Source organism: Hyperolius riggenbachi, chromosome 2 (genome assembly GCF_040937935.1).
Source record: "Hyperolius riggenbachi isolate aHypRig1 chromosome 2, aHypRig1.pri, whole genome shotgun sequence".
Lineage (NCBI taxonomy): Eukaryota > Metazoa > Chordata > Amphibia > Anura > Hyperoliidae > Hyperolius > Hyperolius riggenbachi.
Genome location: NC_090647.1, coordinates 316,978,147 through 317,005,473, shown reverse-complemented (window position 1 = coordinate 317,005,473; position 27,327 = coordinate 316,978,147). Strand labels below are relative to the sequence as shown.

The 27,327-nt window shown below is 41.5% G+C and overlaps 1 protein-coding gene across 1 annotated transcript; it reads left to right on the top strand.

The window, feature by feature from the left end:
* Positions 1-878: 878 nt before the first annotated feature.
* Positions 879-20,352, top strand: LOC137544392 (cbp/p300-interacting transactivator 3-like). Its single transcript, XM_068265459.1, has 2 exons — positions 879-1,012; positions 18,950-20,352. The coding sequence occupies exon 2, from the start codon at positions 18,952-18,954 to the stop codon at positions 19,495-19,497; it is 546 nt and encodes a 181-aa protein (XP_068121560.1). The 5' UTR covers positions 879-1,012; positions 18,950-18,951; the 3' UTR covers positions 19,498-20,352.
* The last annotated feature ends 6,975 nt before the right edge of the window (positions 20,353-27,327 follow it).

The window sequence follows — 27,327 nt, the reverse complement described above, 5'->3', positions numbered from 1 at the left end:
TGACGGCACTGTGTGGAAATGAGCCCTAATAGTGCCATTATGGACCAAACATCACCTGCATTGGGTGTTTAGATTCGCCCCATGTTTCTGTGAGTTTTCTCCATGCATTCCAGTTTCCTCCCTTATACCAAAAACATACAAGCACGTTAATTGGTTTTCCTCCAAAGCTGCATGTGAAGAGGACATTAGACTGTAACTATGGTGGATATTATTGAGGCTGGATTCACAGTGGTCAGTTGCATAACACACGTTCAAATGAGTGTAAATTGCAATGGGGACTGGACATAGACTTTAATACAAAGCCTGCATGCAGCAAGTTAGAATAATGGGATCGTTTACAATGCAGTTCTGTGAACAGGCCCATAGAACTGTATGGGCAGTGAGTTTTCATGCAGAAATATTTTGCAACACAACTGAACAGAGTGAACTAGCCCTCAGAGTTTCTCTGAGGGTCAGTTAGTAACATCACTATGTACCCAGGCTGCGAAGCCCTGTGGAAGATGTCAGCACTTTATAAAAACATAATAATAATGATAACAACAGCAATTATTAGCATTTAATTATTATTATTTCTAGTACTGGCTCATGTTTTTTTCCTGCAAACTACTGCCCCAGTGATCTCTGCCTCATTTTTTAAACTTTATAAATATTTTCATTGCTTCATTGCTCAGTAGCTATTGTCTAAATAAACTCCCTCATGTGTTGTTATAGTTCTTAAAGTGCATTATTTAAACTCTGCTATATTACTTCATGATGTGTAACCCTAGATAATCACGTCTAAAAACACATGGGTGGGAACATCCTTTGTGCCAACCAATAGACAGCTCGGGGCCGGCCAGCACAGCCACCACCTCCCTGCATTCTCTTTCTATAGAATGTTATGTTATTCAGCAGTAGTCAGTGAGTGTGGCAGGAGTCGGGCTGGTCGCTTGGCATTGTGGATTGCTGTTTTCCTGTACGCCCTGCCAGCACAGAGACAGGAGATAGACATTATCTGGGCCAGTGGTTGCTGGTAGGTATCGTTGTCTAGATTATTTATATGTATTCATTTTGTATTTCTTAGAAATGTTAGATCTGCAGAAGGTGCATTATATTTGTAACAAGAATAGTAATGATAATAAAACATAAGCATAAAAAACGCAAGGTTGAGTCGGGATGGGCTGTGCTGATCAGGATGGGTACATGATGAATGATCATTCTTTTCATCAGGAATGGTGGAGATCTCCGTAAGGGTTAAGCGTTTGTTTAACATCTTTTGTTTTCATTGAAATCCCATGTGACAGCCTAGCAGCTCAGCAGCGTGTGAAAGAGCACACAACCCAGCTGCCTGCGGATCTGCACAGCCCATTGTGGCTACAGGAATATACATGATAACAATGCTGTTTATTACAAAGTCAGGGCTGTTATTGCTCTGTGTGATAGGGATCTCCTGCAGTCTGCTGTTTGTTCATGTCTCAGCAATACGCTGTGGCAGTGCAGCTTTGTTTAACCCTGAACCGCAAATCCCTTTATTATGTAGGGCAAAAGCTGGTGTCACAGCAGAATACGTGTAACCAGTATATCCTTAACTCCTTCACAGCCAGATGACATTGCCATATTCTGAGCTAATGCCATTATTCTCAGCTAAAGCCAGCAGTCATATGTGCAACTCACACAGGAAGTAGTATCTGCTGTTTGTTTTTCTTTAAACTTGCTTTATTTTGCTTTGGCAGTAGCATTTGCATATTTCATATGTTGTATGTAGGATTGACATGTTAAGCCGGTTTGTGTTTGCCCCCAGTGGTGCTTATAATGTCCTGTACCCCCTTTAATGATACAGTCTTGCCACTTCTGTTTAATGTGAGAAACTACCTAAAGTATATTCACTCAGTTTTTCCCTTCGGTTACATTGATTTGGTGAGGTTGTACAATCAAGATTGTATCATTGATGGTAACTTCAATCTGAGGCCAGCGATATCTGATCAGTATGATTTTGGGCTGTGAGAGAAAATCCCCATAGTAAAGAAAATCTAAACACTACCCTTGCAATCGTTTCCATACATCCTATAGGGAGGGATCACACTTGTTTCTGCTAGAAACATAGACGATTCCTTGCAAGCGTTTTTCCAAACTGCATTTGTCTGCGTTTGAACGCAGTAGGGGGTTGTTTTTTTGTTACAGTATACAGTGAATTTCTGATGAGGAATCACATATGTTGTTCAGAAAAGTAGTGCAGGTTGTATCTTTAAAAAAACAAAATAAATGCTACACAGAATTGCAGATGGCTCCTGAAAATGCAGCAGCCCCATAGGAAAGCATTACTTGCATCTTCGTATGCAATGTCTTATTGTGTCGGAACGCCTATGATTTCAACAAGTGTGACCCCCATACTGTTTATAAGAAGAGCTGTTACTAAATAGAGTTTGCTTTTATTCTGATTGTTTCTACTGCTTTGGTTTAATGTATAAAGATTGAATCCGGCACCATCTAGTACCTAGATGGATGGTGCCGGATTCAATCTTTATACATTAGTACTAGATGGTGCCGGATTCAATCTTTATACATTGAACTACAGGACTTTGGGCTATAGTCCTTCATCCCGGGCACATCAAAACTTATCTTTACTGGAGTGCATACTATTTCCACTACTGCTTTGGTTTAGAGTTCCATACTTCTCTGCTTAGCATTAAAAACATATGATTATTTATTTTATTTTTTATTAAAGGGAACTTGGTAGCTACCATTATGTTTCTAAGCCAATTGTGTTTCTGATGCAAGGACATTAAACATGGGCTTATAGCAGTCAGATGTCTTCATTCCTGCCATGCTGCTGTCATTGGATGCCTAACTAATTTGGCTCGTGAGTTATACTTCTGAATAGGTTCATACAGCATAATTATTATTTGCTGTTGAGGTTCCTTGTTGGCTGGATAGGACGATGACAGAGAGTCATAGTTAAAAATGATAACCTAGTTAAAAGCCTGGGATACACCCTGACTGCCAGGAACATAAGATCATGGAACACCAGAAGCAGCATGTATCTCTGGTGTCACTTAGTCAGTTCTTTTGGACATTTTTTGGTCAGAACTTTAACCTAACCTTACAACTTGGGCTATGGTTAGCCCTAACCAGCCCCTATACTATACCCAACATCAACCATAACCCTTTATTAACTGCACCCCCATCCAGCCTTCTTTCCCAATCCTTGAGCCCATTACTAATACTTCTATTGTTGAAACCTGGATTTTTGCCTTCGCTCAACCATAACCCTTTAAATAAATACTAACATACCAAATTATCAGTGTTTCTAACGTATGTGGAAATGTTCACTTACCCTCATCCATTAACCCTAACCTGACCTAACTCTCGCCTAAAACCTAACATTGATCGCCTGTGACCTTGTTATCCTCCCATACTAACGAAGGTTATCTCTGAGGATGTGTGCCAATATTTGGTTTGTCTGATGCACTTGACCAAAAATCCAAGCAACTAGGCAAACTGCTTTTGAAGAAGCCAGTATGTTTTATGGGTTTGGAATTTGGTTTACTTCTGTTCTGGGGAAAGTCATATCTCTGTGAGCGGATTGCTGGACACTTACATAAAACAGAGGTTATGCAGTGCACAGAGATGGGCAGAGGAGAGACCCAACACCCTATGCTGAAGCTGCTTAGCTGAGATCTGTATGTCCCATATGGAAGTACAGGAATAAGGAGGACAGTGCCAACACTTTATAAAATTATTTTTATGAAAACACTGGTGGCCTTCCAAAACGTTGAGTTGATATATTATAATAGGGTATTTACACCTCCTAAACCATGCTTTTATAAATGTGATCTGGATGTGAGCTTTAGATCCCCAGTATAGAAATGGATATTAACCATGTATTTTAGTAATAATAGATTGTAAGTTCTGATGCATTTCTGATTAATAAAGAGTACTAGGTTAGGGGGAAGAAGCATCTGGTGCAAAAGTTCACTAGTCCCCATCTCCTCTCAATGGACATGTTAGCTTCCCCCTCAATTGCAGCCTATGTTTCCCCCCACCCCCTCCCCCCAATGATGTGAAAGTCACATGGCCAGTGTAGTGGCGTAGTCCACTTAGCAGGGAGGAGGGTGTAACTAATGATACAATCTTGAATGTACGATCTTGCCACTTCAATGTAATATGAGAGACTACCAAAAGTTTCCACTCAAAATATATTTACTCAGTTTACCCTTCTCCTACACAGATTTGGTAGGATTGTGCAATCAAGATACCTGTCTGACAACCATGCTAGGCAGACAGCCTGAGGCATGGCTTCTTTACATTGTACCCTCCCCTACTACATGGATCCTGTCACATGGGCTGAAAAGGGGAGGAACTTCACATGCACCTGAATGTCAGCAATGGAAAGATAAAAACCAATGAACCACTGTGCCAGGAAATGTATAATTAATTATTATTGATCCTATATAGTTTATTTCCTTTCCAGTTACAACACTGACATCTTAACAAGTGCAGTAACCATTTCAGTATTTACCATGTAAACACCGTACTAAATGTTATGATGTTTTTCTAACAAAATATTTGTGAAAATAACATTTTTTTTATGGGCCATATTAATTTCACAACTAATTTGTTTGAAACTTATTTGGGGCATTATTAGTCTGTATTCTCACTATGTGATTTGCATAATGCACGCATTATAATGCATGCATTATAACATATAAGTTAATTCATAATGTAATCCTGTACAACACTGAGATGTGCACAGGCCCATAGAATTGTATGGGCACAAAGTTGATTTGTAGAATTCTGCAATGCAACAGATCATAGACTTGACCTAATCCCTACAGAAAATAATCAGATATTTAAGACAAGAAGGCTTTTCATGCAGTACTAAACACTGCAATTGCTGCAGTTCCTTTTTCAGTTTAGTTTATATCCTTTTTACGTTTGTCAGGCCTGGAACCCACTGAAAACCGCAAACGCAAAACGCAACCGCTAGCGTTTTGTCTGAGCGGTTTGCAAGCGGATTCATGCGTATTTTTGGTCGTGTTTTGCAACATTGTATTTTTTTCCCCAGCGGGTGCCTAGCGTTTTGCGTTTTGCGTTTTTATCCTGATTGGTCCTGTGAATTATTTTTCATTTTGTTACAGTATGCTTAACCGCAAAACGCTAGCAAAACCGCTCAGTTTAGGTTTTGCTGAGCGTTTCTGCTAGCGTTTCAATACTTTACATTGAAGCGCTAACGCTCCCAAAATGCTGCAGGTCCTGCGTTTGCGTTTCTGGAAAACGCAAACGCTCCTGTGGAAGTTGCCCCATCCATTAACATTAGCCCAGCGTTTTGGCAAACTGCTAGCGTATCGCAGTGCTGCCAAAACGCTGCCAAAAGCGCTCCTGTGGGTTCCAGCCCTAAGTGTCCATCTAGTTATTGTTTCCCAAGGTTGTCCTCAAGGCCCACATTCTGTGCTTATTTTGTGATAATCCACACAGTTGGGTAATCCACAGAGTGGAGACATTAATTACCCTGCCTGTTTATATGTTAGGTTACCTGTTACACATGTATTGTTTGTGGGGCTTGAGGACAGGTTTGGAAAACACTCATCTTATACCTGGTACACACCATGCAATTTCCTGTTAGAAAGACACGTCAAATCTATTATTTCTGACTGGTCCATTCTGATTTCCAATTGTTGTTCTAATCGATTTTCTATAGAAGTGATCTTAAAAGCAATCAGAAACTATCAGAAATCAGTCTGTCTAATGGGAAATTGCATGGTGTGTACCAGACATAAGTCAATTGTTTGTGACGTAAGCTGTACTGCGTTGACAGCTTTTTCTCCACATTGGAACTGATTGGGTGACTGGCTCCATCTGGTCAACAGGATTGTAGTGTGGTCTCTAGATATAGTGTACTTCGCTTTATAGGGATTTGGCTTCTGGGTCTTATTTGCTCTAAATAAGAGGGTTTTGTTATGGTACATAGAGATTACTTTCTATAAATGTAAAAATATTCCAACACAGTTACTCAGCAGTCTTACCATGTATGAAGATTAGATGTTAGGCTACTTTTACACTTTGCATGTTGCACATGCTGAAAACCAGGATCTCAATGATGTGGGAAGAACGCATTGCACATGTGCATACCACGCGCGATTTGACGCATACCATTTATTATATATGCTTTATACTGCAACCGTTAGTGCATGCATCATCTACTAATGCACAACCTTGCTGCATGTTTTTCTGACAGAATCTGGAACATTACACCACTAATGTGTAGCTGTGAATGCACCATTACAATTGCATCATCTTGCAATGCGATTATATTGTCCTTTGCGACCCAATGGAGGCATTGTGAAAGCAGCCTAAGGATGGGTTTCCACTTTCGCCAACATCCTTCTCCATGACAAATGCCGTCATTTGGAGTGGTGTGGGTGCACATTCAAATGCCTCTAACCATGCCATGCATGGCTAGGGGGTGGGATTCACATGCGTGTTGCAAAAAAATGCAATTTTTTTCCCCACACGCAAATTTAGAAGCATCTCTGATTCTCACCTGGTGGAAACGAGCCCTTTAGGGTGCATTCCCACTGCACAAGCTGCCGTGCAGAATGAGCAGCCCTTACTTACCTAAGGGCTGCTGTAGTTCCCAGTAGTATCTCGGGCACGCAGAAATGCATGCTAACAGATGTAGTCTGTGGATGTGCTTACAAAACTGCCGCTGTGGTCAGTTTTTGTAAAACTTGTATAGCACAGAATATTGGTGGATATAGCATACTGCCTGTCCGTTTATGAATTTTTTTTACATGTATATGTTGTTTGATCTTCTAGAACTGAGTATCCATACTTCCTGTACTGGAGCTCCTTAATGTATTGTAGTGTGTCAAGGCTCTCTCCCCCTCATAACCCCCCTCCCCCCCTGTGATTAGCACATAGCCCCCAAACAAAAAAGCTGCAATATACTCTCTATACATTCTGGTACTTAAATCCATGCTACAGACACCATAAACTTTTGTGATATAATCGCAGTACTAAGATAGATCAGGCAATAATCAATGTAATGCATCATTGAAATTAGTGGTTTGCAGGACTCTCAGCCATATCCAGCACTGAATTGTATTTTTTGGACTATAAGACTCACTTTTTCTCCCCCAAAAGTGGGGGAATAAAGTCACTGTGTCTTATAGTTCAAATGCAGGGAGTTCCTGACTTGTGAATGCCTGCCAATACAAGCCTCTAATCTGCCGCAATGTCAGAGACTCCCCATGCAGAGGAGAAAATGGGGTGACAAAGGACACACGGGGACACAAAGGGGCATAGAGGAGGACACAAGGGGGGCATAAAGGAGGACAGAGGTAGACACAAGGGGGACAGAGAAGGACATAGGTAGACACAAGAGGTACAAGGGGCTTGAGGTACAAAGAGGGCATAATTCACAAGATGCACCTTTATCATGGATGCACCAGGTTTAGTTTATATTTTTTCCCTGGTTTTGTACTCTAAACCTAGGTGTGTCTTATGGTCAGGAGCGTCTTATAGTCCGAAAAATACGGTATTTGCTTTGTCCTCCATACATCTGTGCTGCTGAATAACAGCTCTGATGCTCTATCTTTGGTATATCTTCATGTAAATATTGTGCAGAATGTTGGCTTGGATTATTTCAACAGATCTATGAGACTTGGCATATAATGGCCACTTTTTTTTTTTCTCAGGACTGGCCCAATGTTGGACCGCTTTGCTTAAAGAGAACCCGAGGTGGGTTCTAAGAATCCTATTAGCACACAGAGGCTGGGTCTGCATATTATGCCCAGCCTCTGTTGCTATACAGTGCCCCCACAGGCCCCTTCTGCGCTCTGCTGTGCCCCCACAGTCTGTATCTCTGGGTGTTTCAAGTTCTACCCCATAGAGCCACATTAATCTATGCCATGCACTGATGAGGATCAACCAATCCGAAACAGTCTGTATGCATGTTGGATTATTACGGCTCTGTACAATTAACAAACTAACACATCATTTCATTCCAGCGGATCTGGAGGTGTGTTTAGATTTCGGGGACAACAAAGGGATGATTTTGCATATTTAGTAATGGTGCAGGTGGTATGAAGGTAAATTTCTGTTTTGCAGATTATTACATACTGGGGGAAGATATGCATGCACTTTACACAGTATTGTGAGACAAAAGGGGAAGAGAGCCCTGGCCTATTGGCCCTACAGTCTACAGGATTAAGGGATAGTACAATAGGTGAGGGTAAGCTGTGTATGAGATGGTAGAATGGTAGGTAGTCAATTGCCAGGGTGTCCTAAGAAAGAGAGTATGCTTGCCAAAAAGGGGGTAGTGTGGATGAGTGGTGGATGTTTTGTGGGAGGCAGTTTCAGAGGAGGGGCGAGGATTGGTTGAAGTCTTGTAGGCAGGAGTAAGAAGAGGACCAGTAATGAAGACAGGAGAATATTGTTAGTAGAGCGTAGATTGCGCATAGGATGTTATCTGGAAATACGTTTATTTAGATAAGGAGGGGCTAGGTTGTAGAGTGCTTTGTAGGTGACTGTTAAGATTTTGAATTGTATTCTTTGTGTAACTGGCAGCCAGTGAAGAGACTGACTGAGTGGGATAAGGCTGGGCTACATAAGATGGCAGCTATTGAGCAGATATAGATAAAGCTATTGCACCGATACAGTTTCTGTTTTGTGCTGTTTGCATATATTCCTACTGTATATAGGGGCTGGGTGTCCTTCTCTTCTACTTATACTCCTTAAAATATTCTATGAGGTCATCATTTGCTAAACTTTGTCCTGTCAGCACTGATAATAATGGTGCTCCACATGTTTTGTGTGGTTCAGCACTGATAATTTATCTGCTTTCAATGTGAGCATCACCAGCAGCAATGTACAGACAGAGGAGTTTACCTCATGAAGTGCAGTTAGTTATGGCTAATTGTGCAAGGGTTATAAGCAAGAGTGAATGACCCTAGAAATATGTTAACTACCAGGGGATCAGGCTGACGTACAAGCAGCATACATGCAGCAAAGTGTGTACTAGACCTGAGCATGAATATGGTCATTAGGGGAATTTGTAGCCCAATAGGAAGCGGAATTCACCTGGGCTGGGCCAGAGAGTTGCACAGTTTTGGAAGTTAATAATTGACTCAAGCTGTGAGTTGTCAATCATTTAGCATTCCAAATCTGATTAGTCTTCTGTGAAGTTTCAATTCAGCCCATGTGAATTTCACTTACCATATTACTCAGAAAAAAATAAACAAAAAAACCCATGACAACTTGTGCATTACATCCATTGGGCTCTTCCACAGCCCCTAATATGTGTTAGCATGAATGTATGCATTTTCCTCTGTGCATTGGTGTGCATTTTTGTGTGCCATGTGCTGGTGTTTGTGTTTTCACCCACTAACAGTACCATTAAAATGCATGCCTTTCCACACAAAATGCAGCATTACTGCAATTACAGCGTGGTGTTGCCCATTGCCCCTCATCCTGTTAGTCCCAGGCATCTGTTAATGTGTTGCAAAGAATCTGTCATCTCATGCACACAGGGGACCCTCTAAGGCTGTGTTCCCACTAGAGAGAAGAACAAAATTATTTGTCCGTTCTTTGCTTATCGCTGAACGGACAGTGAACGGCTCGAATTTATTTTATAAATAGGAGAACTTCTGTGAAGTCTGCAATAATCCTGGGCAGTCTAATGCTTTCCCTATGGGAAAAATAGGTTAGCCTATGGGGGGTAACACATCTACACTACATTGTCCTCTCCCGCTGGCTGCATGTAGTCCAGCAACAAGTGGGAACAGAGCCTGAAACACAAATGGCAAGTGTAACAGCCGGCGGGGATACCGCCGCGGCGGAGAGCGGCATTGGACGCCGTCTCTGCGTGTCAGCCGGCGGCAGTCCCCGCCTCACTGTCCCACACAGGTCCTTCAGCCGCACATAGGGCACGCATTACGCGTGCGCGTGCCCGGCGGCAGGACCTTTATGCAGCTAGACGGGGAGTCAGCTGACTCCAGCTAGCTCTCGGATTGGCTGGGCGGCTGGGTGGCGCTGCAGAAGCGCTCCCAGCATATAAGGAGCTATGTGTCAGTTGCTCCTCGTCTGCTGTCGTGAATACTTAGGTGTAAACGCTCAGACCTTAGCTCAGTTCCTAGGTGTTGATACCAAGGACGTCACACCTCAGTTTAGGATTGTATTGTATATTTACCTGTGTCTTGACTCTGGCTATCCCTGACTACTCTCTTCTCTTATCGATCTTGTACCTCTGCCTACCTGATTCAAAGTTGCCGACCCTGCCTGTTTACCGACTCTGAATCAGCCTTCCGTTCCTGTACTGCTGCCGCCTCTCTGTTGCCGAACCTCTGCTTGTCTGACCTTTCTCGCTCCAGTGGAACGTCTCCCACTGGTGGACTATCTCTGAGGCTTGCCTCTTTGAGACGCTTGCCCTAGCAGATTGTTACTGCTAGAGGCTGAGACTCCTCTTCCCGCCTTTTAGAGGATCTCACATACGGGGTTCCCATTCAGTGGTAACCACACCTCTGAGGAATCGCTGTGTGGTGGACATTTCCACGATCTTGTGTTTTAACATTGTCATTATTGTTATCACTGTTTTAGGTGTCCAGAGGTTAGTCATACTTGTATTATTGGTGATTCTGCAGATCATCAATAATCAGGTATATATCTGTATTCTTGGTGATACTGCAGATCACCAATAATCAGATTCTCTCTGTGTGTTGACACCGATCGCTACAGCAATCCAGAGTTGTATGTAGTAAAGTTGTTTAAATGCAGCCATACTCGTAGACCACTCCTAGATCCCCTTCCCTCCTCCAGCTCCCTCAGTCTTCCAAAGAACAGCCTTTCCTTATAAATGGCTGACTAAATGATTGGACAGTGCTCAAAGTGGCCTCAAGTTTTACTAGATGTTAATTTGATGATTATAGTAAGTCTAATGTCTAATCTGTTAACAATGTCTTGTATAGACCTTAAAGTGTTGGTATATCAACTACCTTATATACTTGCGTATTAGCCTAATTTTTCAGCATAAGATATGTACTGAAAAGTTACCCCCACGGCTTATATGCGAGTCAGTGGAGCAGAACAGATTGTGGAGCAGGTTTTGTCACTGGCAGAGGAGTGTAAGGATCTTGCACTAGTGATCCTGCTCTTGCCAGCTAGCTCCCTGCTGTGTCTGTGGCCCCCAATCCCCTGCAACATGGTGTGCAGAGTGTGCTGCTCAAGACTACTTGTGTTCCCTGGCTTGTGGATCGGAGCGTGCAAGCAACGTGTCAGCGGTGCAATGATCGGGGATTCTTCCTGTGTGGCAATCGCTGTGTCTCATATCTATGACGCCATCTAGTGGCTTCTTGAGACACAGCTGTATCATCCTTGGCGCACATCTGGCTATGGGGAGGGGTGCTGACTTGTACTGGGGGCAAATATGGCTACTGGGGAGAAGGCTATACTGGGGAGGGGGCTTATACGTGGTTCAATCACTTTTTCCTGGTTTCTGAGGGAAATGTGGGTACCTTGGCTTATACCCGGGTCGGCTTATATGCGAGTATATACAGTATTTTCTTAAATGTGATTACAATAATGCTCTGACCAATAAAACAGTGTACATTTGCATTACTAATTTCAGGGCATACGCACATTGCTTTTCCCGTTTAAATTACTGCAGGCTTGATTACTCAAATCAAATTTGCCAGGAATCCATTGCACCAACATGTCTGACTCATTCAAATTCTACATTTTTGGCCTAAAGTTAATTAGAAGTATTTATCGGACAGGACTGAAAATTCAGGCGGAGCCGGGGGGGGGGGGGGAGCCTGGGGGTTGGAGTTTGTGAAAGCGGCGGTAGATCAATGGCCCACAGTTGTTGCACCAGAGCTGGATCATCCACAAGGCTAAAATAGGCAGTTGCCTAGGGCAAGGAGAGAGTCTAGGGGCCTGGTGGATGCTAGCCCCACCAAATATTATTATAAAAAAAGAAACGCCTTATCTTCAGAGGTGGGCAAAAACTGCTATCCTGCCTAGGGCCCTATTTAGTCTTAAGCCTTTTCTGAGTTGCACTGATCAATGCAGTTTGATTAACTTCCTGCTGGATGTGGGAGGATCCGTTTCATTTTGATGGATCGATCATTTTGCCCCACTGGGGGGAGGGAATTCACATGTGTATGGGTACCCTACATACCAAGTTGCCAGATGTCTGTGTAAAATCTCCTTTACAGGTCCCCTGAAAGGCTTGTGCCTTCATACACTACTGTAGAAATGCGTGCATGCCCCCTGCTGGCACCATACACATCTCATGTTGTGTGGAGAGTTCTCCAAGTCCCTCTACTCCACATCAGTTCCATACTTATAAAGTTGACAGCTTCAGATATTTGTAATGCTACCTAAGCTGCTTTTCTAATCAGACCTACAACAATGTTGCTGAGAATTTGATGATTTATTTGACAGTTTGAGAGGGAACAGAGACAACACTATAAAAATACCACAAGCGATTTATGGCTTGAGTAATTTGTTTGGGAGCAATTGCTTGGCTTGCCACACAGGTAACCAGGGCCAGTCTTTTGTAGCCCTATTCATGCTATTCCATAATTGCATATTGTTTTTGTAACACTGTTTTTTATTGCATCGTTCAACATAGGAGTTACATGGCAATATAAAAGTGAGCAAATAAACAGATATACAGATATATGCATTTCCATTTTGTTTGGTTTGTTTTTCCTCCATTTTAACATAATCAAGTGTTGGAAATAACTTTTAGGAGTCCAACTTAGTGGCCAAATGAGGGCCACCCCTAGGAGTAAATATATAGTCTAAACAGTTTGTAGCCAGCTTCTTCAGACTGTTGGAGTGGAGAGAGAGCTTCGGGTGAGTCATTCGAAAGAGGAGGAAATTAATGTTCTAATCGTACGCTGTGTCTGGGTTAACCCAGGTGAGTATAACAGTGAGAAAGGAGTATAGAAAATAGAAACCAAATGTTCCTAACGAGGGGAGATCGGTGATGAGTCACAGTGGTCAGTTAGTTTGCTTCTATTTATGTTAGTTAGTGAGCAGAAGGTGTGAAAGGGTCTCAAGCATTCATTTATTTCTTACAAAGAACAGGAGGCAATTAAGACCATTATACCTCATTGAGGGTTTAAGTAGGTCCCGTTCCATTGATTGTACTTTTTTGTTAGATGAGGTTCGTGAATCAGGGGGGTAAATTGTCAGGGGAGAAATGCACCCAGGGATCCCATATCCTATGAAAATTAGTTTCCGTGTCCCTTAAGGAGGCAGTTAGTTGTTCCATGGATTTGGTCCAGTTTATTTTAATTTTAATTTCAGGGGTGGTGGGTGGGGCTATCTTTTTCCATGCAGATGTAATCGAGAGCCTGGTAGCGTTTAGAATATGAGAGATTAAACGCATAGTGGTTTTGGGTACTTTCGGTATAGGTTTACCTAGAAGCATAAGCAGTGGGTCCAAAGGAACTGAGACCCTTGTGACTTGAATAATCAGATTCTGTACTTCTTTCCATAGAGGTGTTATCAAGGGGCAGGACCATAGAATATGTTCTAATGAACCTTTATAACCACATCCCCTCCAGCAGCTATCCGGAGTATTGGGGTATATTCGAGATAGTACTTCTGGGGTTAGGTACCAGTGAAATAAGATCTTGTAAATGTTTTCTTTTATTTGGGTGCACATGGAAGTATGGCGAGCATTCTCCCATATATCAGTCCAGTCCTCCAAGCCGATATTTAAAGAGAGAGCCTTTTCCCATTTATCCATGTATGAGTGTGAGGGAGAGAGTTTTCCAGATTTAGTCTGGAGGAGGACATATATCTGAGAGATAAGACCTCTCTGGTGTCCTGCATGAAGGCATATTCTTTCAAAAGGTGTAGAGGAGGAGAGTGAAGGGGCTTTTTTTATATATTGTTGAAGAAAGTGCATTATTTGATTAAGTTCCATACTAATTTGAGGGGTAAAGAGGATTTTGTCTCCTATCTTAGACCTAGAGATTAATTTCCCGCTAGCAAAGTCAGTCCAATTATTCAAGTTGAAATATCCATGGTTAAACCATCTAGACATAAAGGGTTTTGAGAGTCCCGGGGGAAAGGAAGGGTTACCCAATATAGGGAACAGTGGGGAGGGCAAAGATCTCAGGTTGGCTAAGGACATAACCGATCTCCATATATGAATAGTGAATGAGATAGTAGGGAGGAGGTTGGCTTGAGGTATTTTAGGGGGGGTATCTGACCATATAAATGAGGCCAGTGATAATGGGAGGACGCTAGTGGCTTCAATTAGACCCCATTTAGAAAAAACCCTAAAGGAGGACCACTCTGTCAGCTGTCTGAGGTGAGAAGCCTGATAATAAGCTTTTAAATTTGGGAGTCCCAGGCCTCCTTGTTCTCTCAGAGAGATGAGGACAGTTTTTGATACTCTGGTTTTTTTGTGGTTCCAGACAAATTTTGAAAATTCAGACTGTAACCTAGACAGCTGATATGAGGGGACTTGAACTGGGAGGGTTTCGAAAAGATAGAGTAAGCGGGGTAGTATATTCATTTTCAATGAGTATATTCTTCCAATCCAAGATATTTTATATGCGGTCCATTTGTGGAGGTCTTGAAGAATTTTCTGGATGAGTGATGGGAAATTATGTTTATAAATTGTGGAGTAAGATGGGGTGAGGTTAATTCCTAGGTATTTTAAGGTTTGGGACTTCCATCTGTAGGGAAAAGCTAGCTTTAATGATTCTAATAGATGGGGAGGGAAATTTATTGGGAGGGCTTCAGTTTTATCCTTATTAAGTTTAAAACCAGAGAGGAGTTCGTACTCGTTTATTGTATTGTGAAGGGCGGGAAGTGAGATCAAGGGATTCATGATGGATAGTAATATGTCATCCGCAAAAAGCGATATTTTGTATTCGGATTTTCCTTGGGGTATTCCTTTAATGTCAGGATTAAGCCTTATGGCTGATGCTAGGGGTTCTATGCTAATGGCAAATAAAAGGGGGGATAGAGGGCACCCTTGCCTAGTACCATTTTGTATTTTGAATGATTGAGGGGAATTAGAAGGTAACTTTACTGTTGAGGAGGGGGAGGAGTATAAGAATCGCAGCATTGTGATGAATGGGCCTTCGAAGCCTTGGTGTTTAAGAACATGGAATAAGAATGGCCAGGATAGTCTATCGAAGGCCTTCTCTGCGTCCAAACTGAGGAGCAGAGAAGGCTTCCGACTTCCATTCATAATGGAAATGAGATCAATTGCTCTCCTGGTGTTGTCACCAGCCTGTCTCCCTAAGATAAACCCCACCTGATCATTATCGATTAATTGTGGCAAGATGGGGTTTAAGCGATTAGATAGGGTTTTTGTGATGATTTTAAGGTCTGAATTTAAGAGGGATATGGGTCTGTAACTTTGGGGGAGTTGGGGATCTTTACCCTCTTTAGGGATTACTGTTAAAAGGGAGTTTAGCATGGAAGAGGGGGGAGACTCCCCTTGCATGATTTTATTAGCTAAGGTGCAGAGATGGGGTAGCAGGATGTCTTTAAATGTTTTATAATAAGAGTATGGGAGTCCATCTGGTCCGGGGGATTTAGAGGATGGTAGTTGTTTGAGAACTTCTGCAAGTTCGTAATGGTAATAGGAGAATTAAGTGATGTGCGGTGAATTTCTGTGAGTTTCGGTAGGTTAAGGGATGAGAGGAAGGTGTCCACTTTATTTAAATATGTAGGGTTTTTGGACTGGTCAGGGAGGTTGTATAATTGCTCATAGTAAGTGGAAAAGATTTGGGAAATTTTTTGGGGATCATAGTGCGTGGTACCATCTATATCTTTCATTGAATATATTATTTGTTGCGAGCTTTTAGGGTTCAGTTTCCGAGCTAAGATGGTATGGGGTTTATTGCCCCTTTCAAAGAAAAGCTGCCTGGTCCATCTAAGGCTTTTCTCAAGATGAGTGGTCTGTAGAGAGCGTATGTCTTGTTTAATCTGTTGCATAGTTTGGAAATGGTCTTGCGTGGGATTAGTTTTGTATTTTGATTGAGCTTGGGATAGAGCTGATTGGAGGGATAGTAGCAATTGGGATGAGGACTTTTTACGCCTAGAACTCTCAGCTATGAAATGTCCCCTTATAAAAGCTTTGTGCGCTTCCCATAGGATACCATATGATGAGACCGAGTTCTTATTCTGTAGCAAGAATGACCGCAATTCCTCAGTAATCTCAGGTAGTAGATTTTTATCTTTTAACAGAGTTTCATTTAGTCTCCAGTTCATGGGCTTATGAGGTGTATGCATCCAATCTAAGTTCAGGGTGACACTCTGATGGTCAGACCAGGCCGTTGGTATGATCTCTGATTGTAGGAGAGAGGGAAGTAGATTAGAGTTTGAGAAGAAGTAGTCTAGACGTGAGTGCGATGCGTGTGGTGGGGAGAAAAAAGTATATTCTTTTTGTGTGGGATTACAAACCCTCCAGAGATCTATTAATCAATGTTTTCTCATTAACGCCCTGAAGTTACGAGAATTACGGTCATGCGTGGGGTTTATGGTAGCTCTGTGGGAAACACTTCTGTCCATAGTAGAGGAGAAGGCTAGGTTAAAGTCACCTCCTATAAGGAGGGTGCCAGTTAGTGCCTTATGTAACTTAATGAGGAAGGAAGATAAGAAAGAGACCTGTTGCGTATTGGGTGTATAGACATTTGCCAAGGTGATGGGTTTTCCCGCCAGAGATCCCCTTAAAATGATATAATGGCCTTTAGGGTCACATATTGTCTTTGTTACCTGTAAGGGAAGGTTTTTTTTTTGCACAGGATAGCCACTCCCGCTCGTTTGGTAGTGCTTGAGGCTAGATAAATCTCTGAGTATAATTTGTCTCCTAATCTGATTGTATCAGACGAGCGGAAGTGGGTCTCCTGTAGCATGGCAATGTCGACATCCAATCTTTTAAGATCTCTTAACAGGGAGAACCTTTTTTGGGGGGAGTTGAGACCCTTAGTATTTAAAGTGATAAGCTTAACCATTGTCCAACATATAGGGACTGGGATTTGATAAAACTAAAGCTGAACACCGTGACTCAAAGGGGAAAAAACCATGAAACCTAAAAGGGAAGAAAATGGTTAACAAAAACATAAACATTACCATCCAAAACCATAGATAGCCACTGCGCAACCTGTGGCCGCAGATATGGACAACCCAAAGTGGTTGTCTGGATGAGGAAACCCCGGGGGTACCTGGGACTCGGAGGAGGCAGGTAGGCCCGGGTGTAAACCTCTGAGGGCGGATGCTGGAGCACCAGGACCACTGTCCAGGATCCCATAGCCTGTATTACGTAAAGCAGCTAAAAGCCGGATATAGTAGAAATATTACAGATATAGTAATAAACAATTGACACATCAATGAGTGTACCCCTCAGGCAAACTACTAGTTAAATGAATATTCTCGTGGGGCTAAGAATTCTGTGCCATAAATTGTAGAATATGGACACACTTTGTGTCCTGGTTAAACACCAGAAGAAGGATAACTTCAGAAGATTAGCTTGGGAGAGCTTCCATGGATTCCGAGTCCTGGTTATAAGTGAGGCTGCGGATTGGGGCCTTGGTCCACTCTGAAATGTGGCGCACCTTCCTAGGAGGGGACAGCGCCAAAGGAGAGCGGAGATGTTGGGAGGAATTTGGTGGTGGGGGTCTTAGACCCATCTGTTTGAGAAAGAGAGGGGCATCATCTGGATCTGTAAGTGAGAAAGTCATTCCATTTCTTGTGACAATAAGACGGAAGGGAAGCCCCATTTGTAGGGGATGTTAGAGTCCCTTAGAAGCTGCGTGATGGGTTTAAGGGCCCTACGTTTAGCCAGCGTTATAAGCGAAGGATCGTTGAAGACTTGTATGTCGTCTCCTTTATAAGAGATTGAGGGTGTTTTGCGTAGTGCTCCTAAGATGGCTTCTTTAGCTTCGTAGTAGTGCAGTCTGATGATAATGTCCTTTGGCCCCCTGGAGGCAGCTTGTTTGTCACTTAGAGATCTATGAGCCCTGTCCATTCGCCATAGTTCGCTTAGTATGTCTGGAGCGATCGTTTTGAAAAAGTCAGTCAGATGGGCTTTAATTTGGTCCGGGGTCACCGATTTAGAGATCCCCTTTATTCTGAGGTTTTGTCTCCTCTCCCTATTTTCCAGGTCCTCGTGAGCAGTGCGTAAGGATTTACAGTCAGATTGGGAGAGCTGTTGCTCTTCTTCAAGATCTGCTTAATCTGCGCCATAGCCTCATATTTATCCTCCAGTGTGTTAACTCTGTTCCCCAGACCTGTAATGTCAGCCTTTAGCTCTTTCACTGCTGAGAGCACGAGCTGCTGTAAAGAGTCATGCAGAGTTTGATAATGTCTGTCCAGTGCAGCTTCTAGAGCTGCGTTTGTGACTGGGGCTGTGTCAGAGTTTGCCTGGGCCTGTTTGCCCGGAGGATCAGCGTGCTCTGCCTGATCGGCGCCATCTTGGTTACCTGGGGGGCGGACAAACCGATCCATCGTGCCCTTCTGTGCCGCTGTTTTAGGATGCGGTTTCGGGGGCATCTGCTGCAGGAGAGTCTCCGCTTTCAGTTCCGGTAGGTGCCGCGCTTGGGAGGCTTTGGGAAGCTTGGTGCGGCTTAGCGGACAGTAAGGCGGGCTGGAGCTCCTGGATCAAGCGGCCATTCCGGAAGCGCCGCGCATGCGCCCTCCATAATTGCATATTGTACATATTAACCTTAAAAAGATTAACTTCAATCGTATAGAAATGACGATGCATTACGAAGCTGTATTCTGCATTCCTGTTTTAGACTGCCTTATCATTAATCAGCAGAGTTGTGCAGATTTGCAGCAAGGAACACTGATATTGTAATGCTGAACAGTAATTATTTTTTTTTCTGCTGATTCATTATAAAAAAAAAGAACAGTTATGTTAGGCTTTTCTTTCAAAAATAAAGTCGTTGAAAGCTGAACACTGCTTTATTATTTCTTTGTCTTATTGTTCTAGGGATGGCCGACCCAATGATGATGCCTACTAACTACAATGGGCACCCCAGCTATAGAATGAACATAAACAGTATGCAGGCCCAGGCTCCATCTCATCCTGTTCGAAACATGCTTGCAGCCCCAATGATGCAATACGGAGGTACCCACCCTGATGGAAGCATGAGGACAAGAGTGAATATGCACCAGCACATGTCGGCCCCCACAATGTATCCTGGGCAAGGTCAGCCCTACATGGGAACGCAGCAACTAATGGCCACTATGCACCTTCAGAAGCTCAACAATCAGTACCAAGGACATCCAAATATGGGGAATCCTGAACTTGTACAGGGTCAGCTTACCTACAGGATGGCTCCCAGTCACCACCAGTACATGCCTACCTTAAATGTGACAGATGCTGACCTTATCGATGAAGAGACATTAACATCTTTAGTGCTAGAACTGGGTTTGGACAGAATTGAAGAGCTGCCAGAGCTCTATCTTGGACACAATGAAATGGACTTCATTTTGGACTTTGTCGGCAAGCAGCAAGTCAGCAAAATAACTTGCTGATGGGCACACCTCTCGGAGAACGTATAGTCTTTATTTGCACTGCATATGGCCTGTATAAGACCCGGATTTTATTTATTTATTACATCCCTCTAGCCTTCTGTCACGTCAGAACTTAGTATTACAGAAAAGTCTTCTATAATCCAAGTTCTGACACAGAATACTGAATACGGCAGAGGCAGGTGAATCAGCAAATAGCACATAGAAGGTTATCAAAGGATTGACTGTTTCCAGAGAGAGTTTGCCACCTTGGTGTGGTAGGCATGAGTTAATTTTTTCTGAAAGCTTAGTGCTGATACACAAGAGTGCCAGCTATTCTTGTAAACCTTCTCAGAACAGTGAAAGAATTCAATACAGTGGGTGGAAGGTTTTTCTTTCTGAAAAAAATCAAAGGCCTATGATTCATTTTGAAATTAAGAATTGTATCATAATGATTTCTATGTACAAGTAGTCATAGGTATACCTTGCAGATCAAAGGCTGACTTGGTGTGATGTTATCACATAGGAGGCAATGATGTTACTGCACTTTAAAGGTAACCCATACAAATTACATGGTGATTGGTAGTTGAGGACACGCATTTTATGGAGCTGCAAAAAGTGTTTCAAAACTTTTTTTTGTTGTTGTTTTCTTCTTGCACTTAACTTTACTATGAAAAGCAGGAACTGCAGATGACTTTATATTTTTGCAGGGAATGAAAAAAAATCTTTTAATATAATTTAAAGTTATGTTTGTTTGTTTTATACTATGCTCCTTGGAATCTAGAAGGGCTGGTCCTCTCCTTTTTGGAAAAGATGCTTAGGAATTTAAAAGTGATTGTAATTTTTCTGCCCGATTCAGTAATAAAATAAATGAACACACGTCTGCATGTGCCTTTTTTAACATATGGACAATAGATGTTCTGGTAAGAATGAATAAGAGAGTAAATATTATAGTGCTGTGTTGGACAAATACCAAGACTCTGGTAACCGTTGCACCTTGAAAAATATTGTGGGAGGTCCGATAGATGAATTTCAGATTTGGAAATTCAGATATTGGTAAAACAAAAAGACAAAAAGAGCACCAATAGTGTAGTATTTCTGGGAAATATAAATACAGAACTACTCACAAACATGGGTTGCTATAGGCAACCAGAATTTTGGCCATGTGGAGAAGGACTGTCTGCGCTTGGTTATGATTAGAGATGTGGCGAACTGTTCGCCCGGCGAACATCTCTGGAGCTCTTACTACTTCCGGGTCGCACTGACCCGGAGTAGTACGCCTGCGCTGCCCAGCGGAGCGCGTCCTAGATCACGCTCCTGTTGCCGGGCACTCTCTGCGCATGAGCGTGATGTCGTTCATGACGTCATGCACACGCGCAGAAAGTGCCCGGCAACAGGAGCGCGATCTAGAACGCGCTCCGCCGGGCAGCGCAGGCGTACTACTCTGGGTCAGTGCGACCCGGAAGTAGTAAGAGCCCCAGGGATTTGGAGATGTTCGCCGGCGAACGGTGCGGGAACCGTTCACCACATCTCTAGTTATGATGACTCGGTTGAGATAACGTGGGTCATGCTTTAGAAAAAACAAAGGACCACTGAATGTAGTCACAGAGGTAACCCCTGGGGCAGGGGAGGAGACAATGCAGGATGGGAGGAGGCACCTCAATTGTGATACAATATGTAGTGAGTGTAGTCAAAGTGGATCCGAGATGAAAAACTAACTATAACAAGTAACTTGTCTATATATCTTATCTAAAATTTAGATAGTTTACACAGCAAATCTAGCTGAAAACAGCTTTAATAGAATATAATTATTTCTTCCTGTGATACAATGACAGCAGCCATGTTTGTAAACGTTACACAGAGGCAGGCTTATCTGCATCTTGAGAAACAAAAAAACCTAATCCCCTCCTCACCTCTGCCTCTGAAATCTCTGGCTATTAATACATCCCCCTCCTCCTGCCCAGACTGAGCTCCCATGAGCCCTTGCTACTGTCTGAAAGTGCCTTGGCTCTCTGAAAACCTGTGGGCATGGCTTGTTTAGTTTATAGGGAATTAGAGTATTGAAACAAAAACGAAAAAGTATTTGGCTTGAGTAATGCCCTATAAACAATAGGAAAGGAACACAATTATGCAATGAGTAAAAGTTCATCTCGGATCCACTTTTAGTAATAGCAACAGTCTTACCCTGTGATAAAAGTTTAAGACACCAATAAAAAAAGCAATGCATTTCATGAGACTTGCCCACTTCCTCAGGTCAATATAAGTCAGTGTCTGAGCTATGTATGTATGATAGCTCAGACACTGTCTCATATTGACCTGAGGAAGCGGGCAGGTCCCATGAAACGCGTCGTCTTACTCTTATCACGAGTTAAGACTGTTCCTATTACTTACCTCCACTAACTACATATTGTATCACAGTTGGGGCGCATCCTTCCATCTTGCCATGCATTAGAAATTATGGGTATTTATTGGAAAGTATGGGTTTTATTCTGATGTAATTAAAAGTTTCCTGAATTGCACTGGGTTGCAAAACTTGTTTTTAATCTGTGAATAAGTTCCATTATGAGCTGGTGTCAAGTACATAATCTGGTCAGGAGCCCAGACTCTGGCCACTTCCTGTACCACACATTGCCTTTACCATAGGCAGCAATCTTCTCCAAGAGCTTTAGTCTGTGCATGCCTTTTTACAGCCTGAGCGGCAGTCCAACCTACAAAGCATAAAACCTATTCCGTGTACACATTTTCAATAGAGGATTTTTAACTATGGACATCTAATTTCCTGTTAAATAAAAATGTTAGGTTTGAGCAATGATTAATAAGCTATTATAAGGCATTTTTAGATATGTGACCAAAAGAGGCACCACAACGACATAGAGAAGAATATGCAAGGAAAAGGTCTGTAAGGCTCAGAATAGAACTAAAACCGGTAACAGGCTAGTAAAGACATACACAGAAACCATTAATCCTGTGTCCGTTTGAAGAAATAAAGTTTTAGTACGCAACTGAGCCTTGCAGACTCTCTTCTGGCATATGTTCCTGTGGGTTTGGCTAACTCGGTCTTGCATCGGTTAGGCCTTTAGGAGACTTGAACATTTGGATCTTCCTCTCTTGACATTATAGAAGAATGTATTAAATTATTCTGGTTTCCCAATTTTACATTATTTATCCTGGTTTCAGCATCCTACCATCTTTCCCAGAAAATAAGACTGATTCTTATATTCATTTTTGCTCCAAAATATTCATTAGGGCTTATTATGCCTGGACACATCGATTTTCATTGACTTCTATGAACTGTAACTAGGGCTTATTTTTGGGGTAGTGCTCATATTTTTGGCATCCTAAAAAAATTATGCTAGGACTTATTTTCGGGGTAGGTCTTATTTTTGGGGAAACAAGGGGTATATCTTAATTTGGCTGTATATTGCAATGTAACCCCATCCCTTAGTAATGTTTAGCCTAGGCTATGTTGTCACAAAGCCTTCTAATCTCAGTGTTTCTATGTGCATGCTTGTGAGCTTTAGCTAGTTAGTATTTTATCGGGAATGCCCCTTTCAAAAAGGAAGGGCTAAACAGAGTCCTTTAACAGGTGATCCACCACACCTCAGTTCAATGTTCGTTTTCTTATGGAAAGGACTAATCAAAGAAGAACTTTGGCACAGTCTTGCAGTACAAAAACTTGATACAACTTTATTGACACAAATGGAAAAATTCAAAAATCCATTAAAATCTTTTCGATCCATGAAAACAATCTCCATGAGCAACAAAGGAGGACTATCATGAGACCACGATCCGGCTAGACGTGGTAAGCAATTAGTTCAGGCAACGACACATTAGTTTTGGGCTATTATATGCCCTTCATTAAGCTGAAATATGCATAAAGAATTCTAAAAAAATGAAAGGCAAGATTCATATTAAAACCTAATACACTGTTTTGTTTTTTTGAGTAAAAAACGAGGATTGTAAGTCCCAACAACCAGTACAGAGGAGCTTTAGCCATACTGTCATCTATGGTAGCTATGATGACTTATCTTCTGCCCCCTGTGACTTATTGCATTATTGAATTATTGCATTTAGCTGTTCTGTTGTTCCTTCATAACCTATTGCACTCAGTAGCTATGGGCTCTGTGTTTTGTTCTAACAATATGTTGCAATGTCTTGGTGTTGCCAATTTGATTAGGAGTGTTGACCCTTTTTCCCTTAACTATTATGCTTATTAAGATGATTTACTACTATGCTTTGCTGATTTTAGTATTAGAATTGTCTAGCTTTTTATTTACATCTTTTTCTCAATACATCGCTGCATTGCATTTGGTTGGCTTAGATTCTCCATTAGATGTATTTGTTTACAAACTGAACTTGATTTCTAAGTTTTGGTTTGGATTGAGGAGGTTTGTATTGATATGTGTCTACCGCCTTCCCTTTGTTCCTCCTATTGTGTGCACCTTTTGACTCACTGCATATTTTTGCATGCTTTTTTCTTCACGCTGTATGTATTTTTTCCTCTATTTCCTGAGGGTGGAGGTTCTATGTGTTTAACCTCTAGTGACCACACTCTCTTTATACGTTTTTTGTGTCTTCTCTACATCTTGCACTTGTATTTCTATACCGGTGTTGCAAGAGAGTCCAGACGATTGCTGGAACTCCAGTATGAGATCCACCGGCTTTTTTCATCACACTTTTCGGTTCACTCTCCTTACTGCTTTGGGGCATGGTCATTTTACATGATCCCAATATTTTATTTCAACTCTTGGTTATGTTGTTTTTTTCTTGTTTTAGAATAACATTTTTTAACACTAAAGCCTGATGAAGGGCATATGCCCAAAACAAACTAGTGTAGTTGCCTAGAAATGTTTTTGCTTTCCACTCCAAGCCCATTGTGTTGGCCTCAAGAAGATGTGATTAATATATTACATCATATCTGTGATTTTCATGAAAATTTACAGATTTTGATAACTTTAATGCATTTTAAAAGGAAAACATTTTGGTACTTTTTTTGTGTGCAAATAAAGATGTAAACTATTTTTCAAACTGCAAAATATTGTTGTGGTATCTTGAGATATACACCATCCCTATTAAACTATTAAGCGTGTTCTGAAGAGAGCAGAAATAACAGCTGGCCTGCCAATGTGCTCTTGGGCTGAAGGTTGCATGATTAAATAGCCTAGGCTAAACATCACTGGGATTTGGGTTACATGCTAATATACAGTTCCATTCATTTGAAATTGGTGTGTGTGTGTGTGTGTGTGTGCGTACGTGCGTGCGTGCGTGCGTGCGTGCGTGCGGTTCCTCTTTAAGCTGTTACCCAATACTATTATCAGTTTAATTTGGAGTGTCTGCATGGGCTTTTAAGCCTGCTCCAGATATTGAGGTTTCAAAGGGAGTGGAGCATTTTTTCATCCTGGATAATAAAAAGATTCCTGACATTATTAATAGCATAAGGAAAGTATGTGACCTATATAGATTAATTGCTTTATGTGTTCATTTTTTTTTGGGGGTAACTGAGAGAAAAAAATCAAAAAAAATGTTTTTGCTTTAAGTATAAAAGAGCTTTATTTAGAATTAGATTTGAAATTTCCGTTTCATCAAACATATTAACACTCTCCAAGCTGTGTCTGTTTTGGAGACAGACATGACACAACTGCTGTGTGAGGCAGGTTAGGTAATTCAGTACCTGAATGAAACTGGTGAACTGGGTGTGTCAACTGCTGAACAACTCAGACTGAATGACATCATGCAAAGTTAGGGTGTGCTGATCATTAGGTAGCATGCTGTTGTCTTGGTTACAAGGAAGCATATTCTGACTCATGTCTGAAAAATCCTAGCTGGCTGCAGACTGAAAAGTAAAGGTAATTTTAAACAGCACTTTATACATTTGTATTGACAAAATATGTCATATCCATTTTCTGACAAAATGTTAGTTGTCTTTTAATTATGGTAATAAACCATGTCAATTTGTTGTTTATCTTATATATATATATATATTATAGTACCTGTTCAGAACACTTTGTCTTGCTACGTCCCAGAGAAGTTTTTCCCCTGGCACTGCACACAGCTTACTGAAATTCAAGAACAAGGAACCGGTTTTCCCACAAAATGATACAATGGACTTTGCTGGAGTGAGGGAAAGTGGTTTAGCTACTTATAATAAGCTCTTATATAATCAACATTAATAAATAGTGTTTTATGAAAAACTCTTTGTAAGCTTGAAGCCTACTTAAAGGACCACTATCACGAAAAATGTAACACGCATACAAAAAAAATCTCAATTTCTTTCACAGTAAAACGCACTATAAATTACTTTTTTTTTCCTATGTCACAGTCACATACAATAGGCAGTGAATTTGATTTTGGACTAGTCCTTCGCATGTGGGATTCTTAGTATCTTCCTTATTTACAAATGCACTTTTCAACCAGCAGTTGCTCAGTCAAACTGCCATAAAAAATATGAAAACAAGTAAGTAGGCTAGCGGATATCTTTGTATAGATCCGTTCTAGGAAGGACTTTTGTGAGAAACTAAGAAAAACCTAAGAATCCAACTAGACTACGCAAAAAAAAACTGTTACATCTTTCAGCTCTTTAATGCTTACTGTAAGTGATAGCAAAATAAGTAAAAAATTATTTGTAGTGCATTTTTTACATTTTATATGTAAGTATTTTAGATTTTAAAATTTTTCTTGATAGTGGTCCTCTATCTATATGGGCTAAACTCATACAAGCAATGAGGTGATGTGTGGTGACTATTTTCTAGAAATATTCATATTCAAACATGTTTACCTCAGTCTTTGTCAGCCATTATAATAATAGCGCACGAAACACCCTGGAGATTTTAAGCATCTAAAGGCAACAGTCACAATAGTAGGCTGAGCATGTAGGAGATGCATCTCTCACTCTGTATACTGTGATCTGTAGATCCACAAAATGATGATAAAATAGGATGAAAACAAATCAGTGTTTAGTTCAACCACACATATCCTTTCTAAGAATCCGCACCCTTCACACGATCCCGCTGCTGCTGAGCCCTTCACCTTGTAAAGGTATTGGACTTTTTAAACCCATCATGCTTTCTGCAGCATGAAGGGCGCAGCCTCCCAGCTGCCAGCCATAAGTGCCTTTCAGTTGTAATTTTAATGCAGCCAAACGGCAGCATTTCATACCTCACTAGTGGGGTTACCTGATGGCAAAACGGTGACATGTCACATATGAGCATGGCTGTGGCTGCACTCAGATGTGACTCAATGCAGGGGCTGCCTCTCCACTCGCTGTTCCTAGCGCATATCAAATGCAAGGGAGCAGCTGACAGGCAGTAGCATCACCGCCTTGTGAAAATGGCCTAAGGTTGTTAGCTTGGCAACCACTACTGATAGCTACTGGTACCCAAATCTTTAAATGCATTAAACGCAATAAAAATGCCAGAATTGTGAACCATTCTGAACCATTTCAAAATGGTAATGGTAGAAGGGACTATAGCAGTAAATGGAAACATTTTAAAGTGCTTCCATCCACTTCAGTTTCATTGACAATATTTTGTTGTTGTTGTATGGAGATGTGGTTTCAAAAATATACCCAAATACACTGAAATACTAAACAACAGTTCTTTAGGTTTGTGATTCATATTCAAGATTGACACATAGGGGCTATATGCAATTCACTTTTTCTCCTGAGTTTTCTCCTGAGTTTTCTCTTAGGAGATATTTTCACAACTTGCCAATAAAATACTTTATAAGCCACCAACATACAACAAAATAGAATAATTTTAATAGTACTTTTTCACTGACTTTTTGGTACTTTTACAATTGCAAAGTGCTGAAAAAATTATTTTAAATACAAGATGAAAAATAATCTCCTAGGAGAAA

Coding starts and splice junctions, on each gene's coding strand:
- LOC137544392 (XM_068265459.1), top strand. CDS start 18,952: ATGGCCGACCCAATGATGATGCCTACTAACTACAATGGGCACCCCAGC.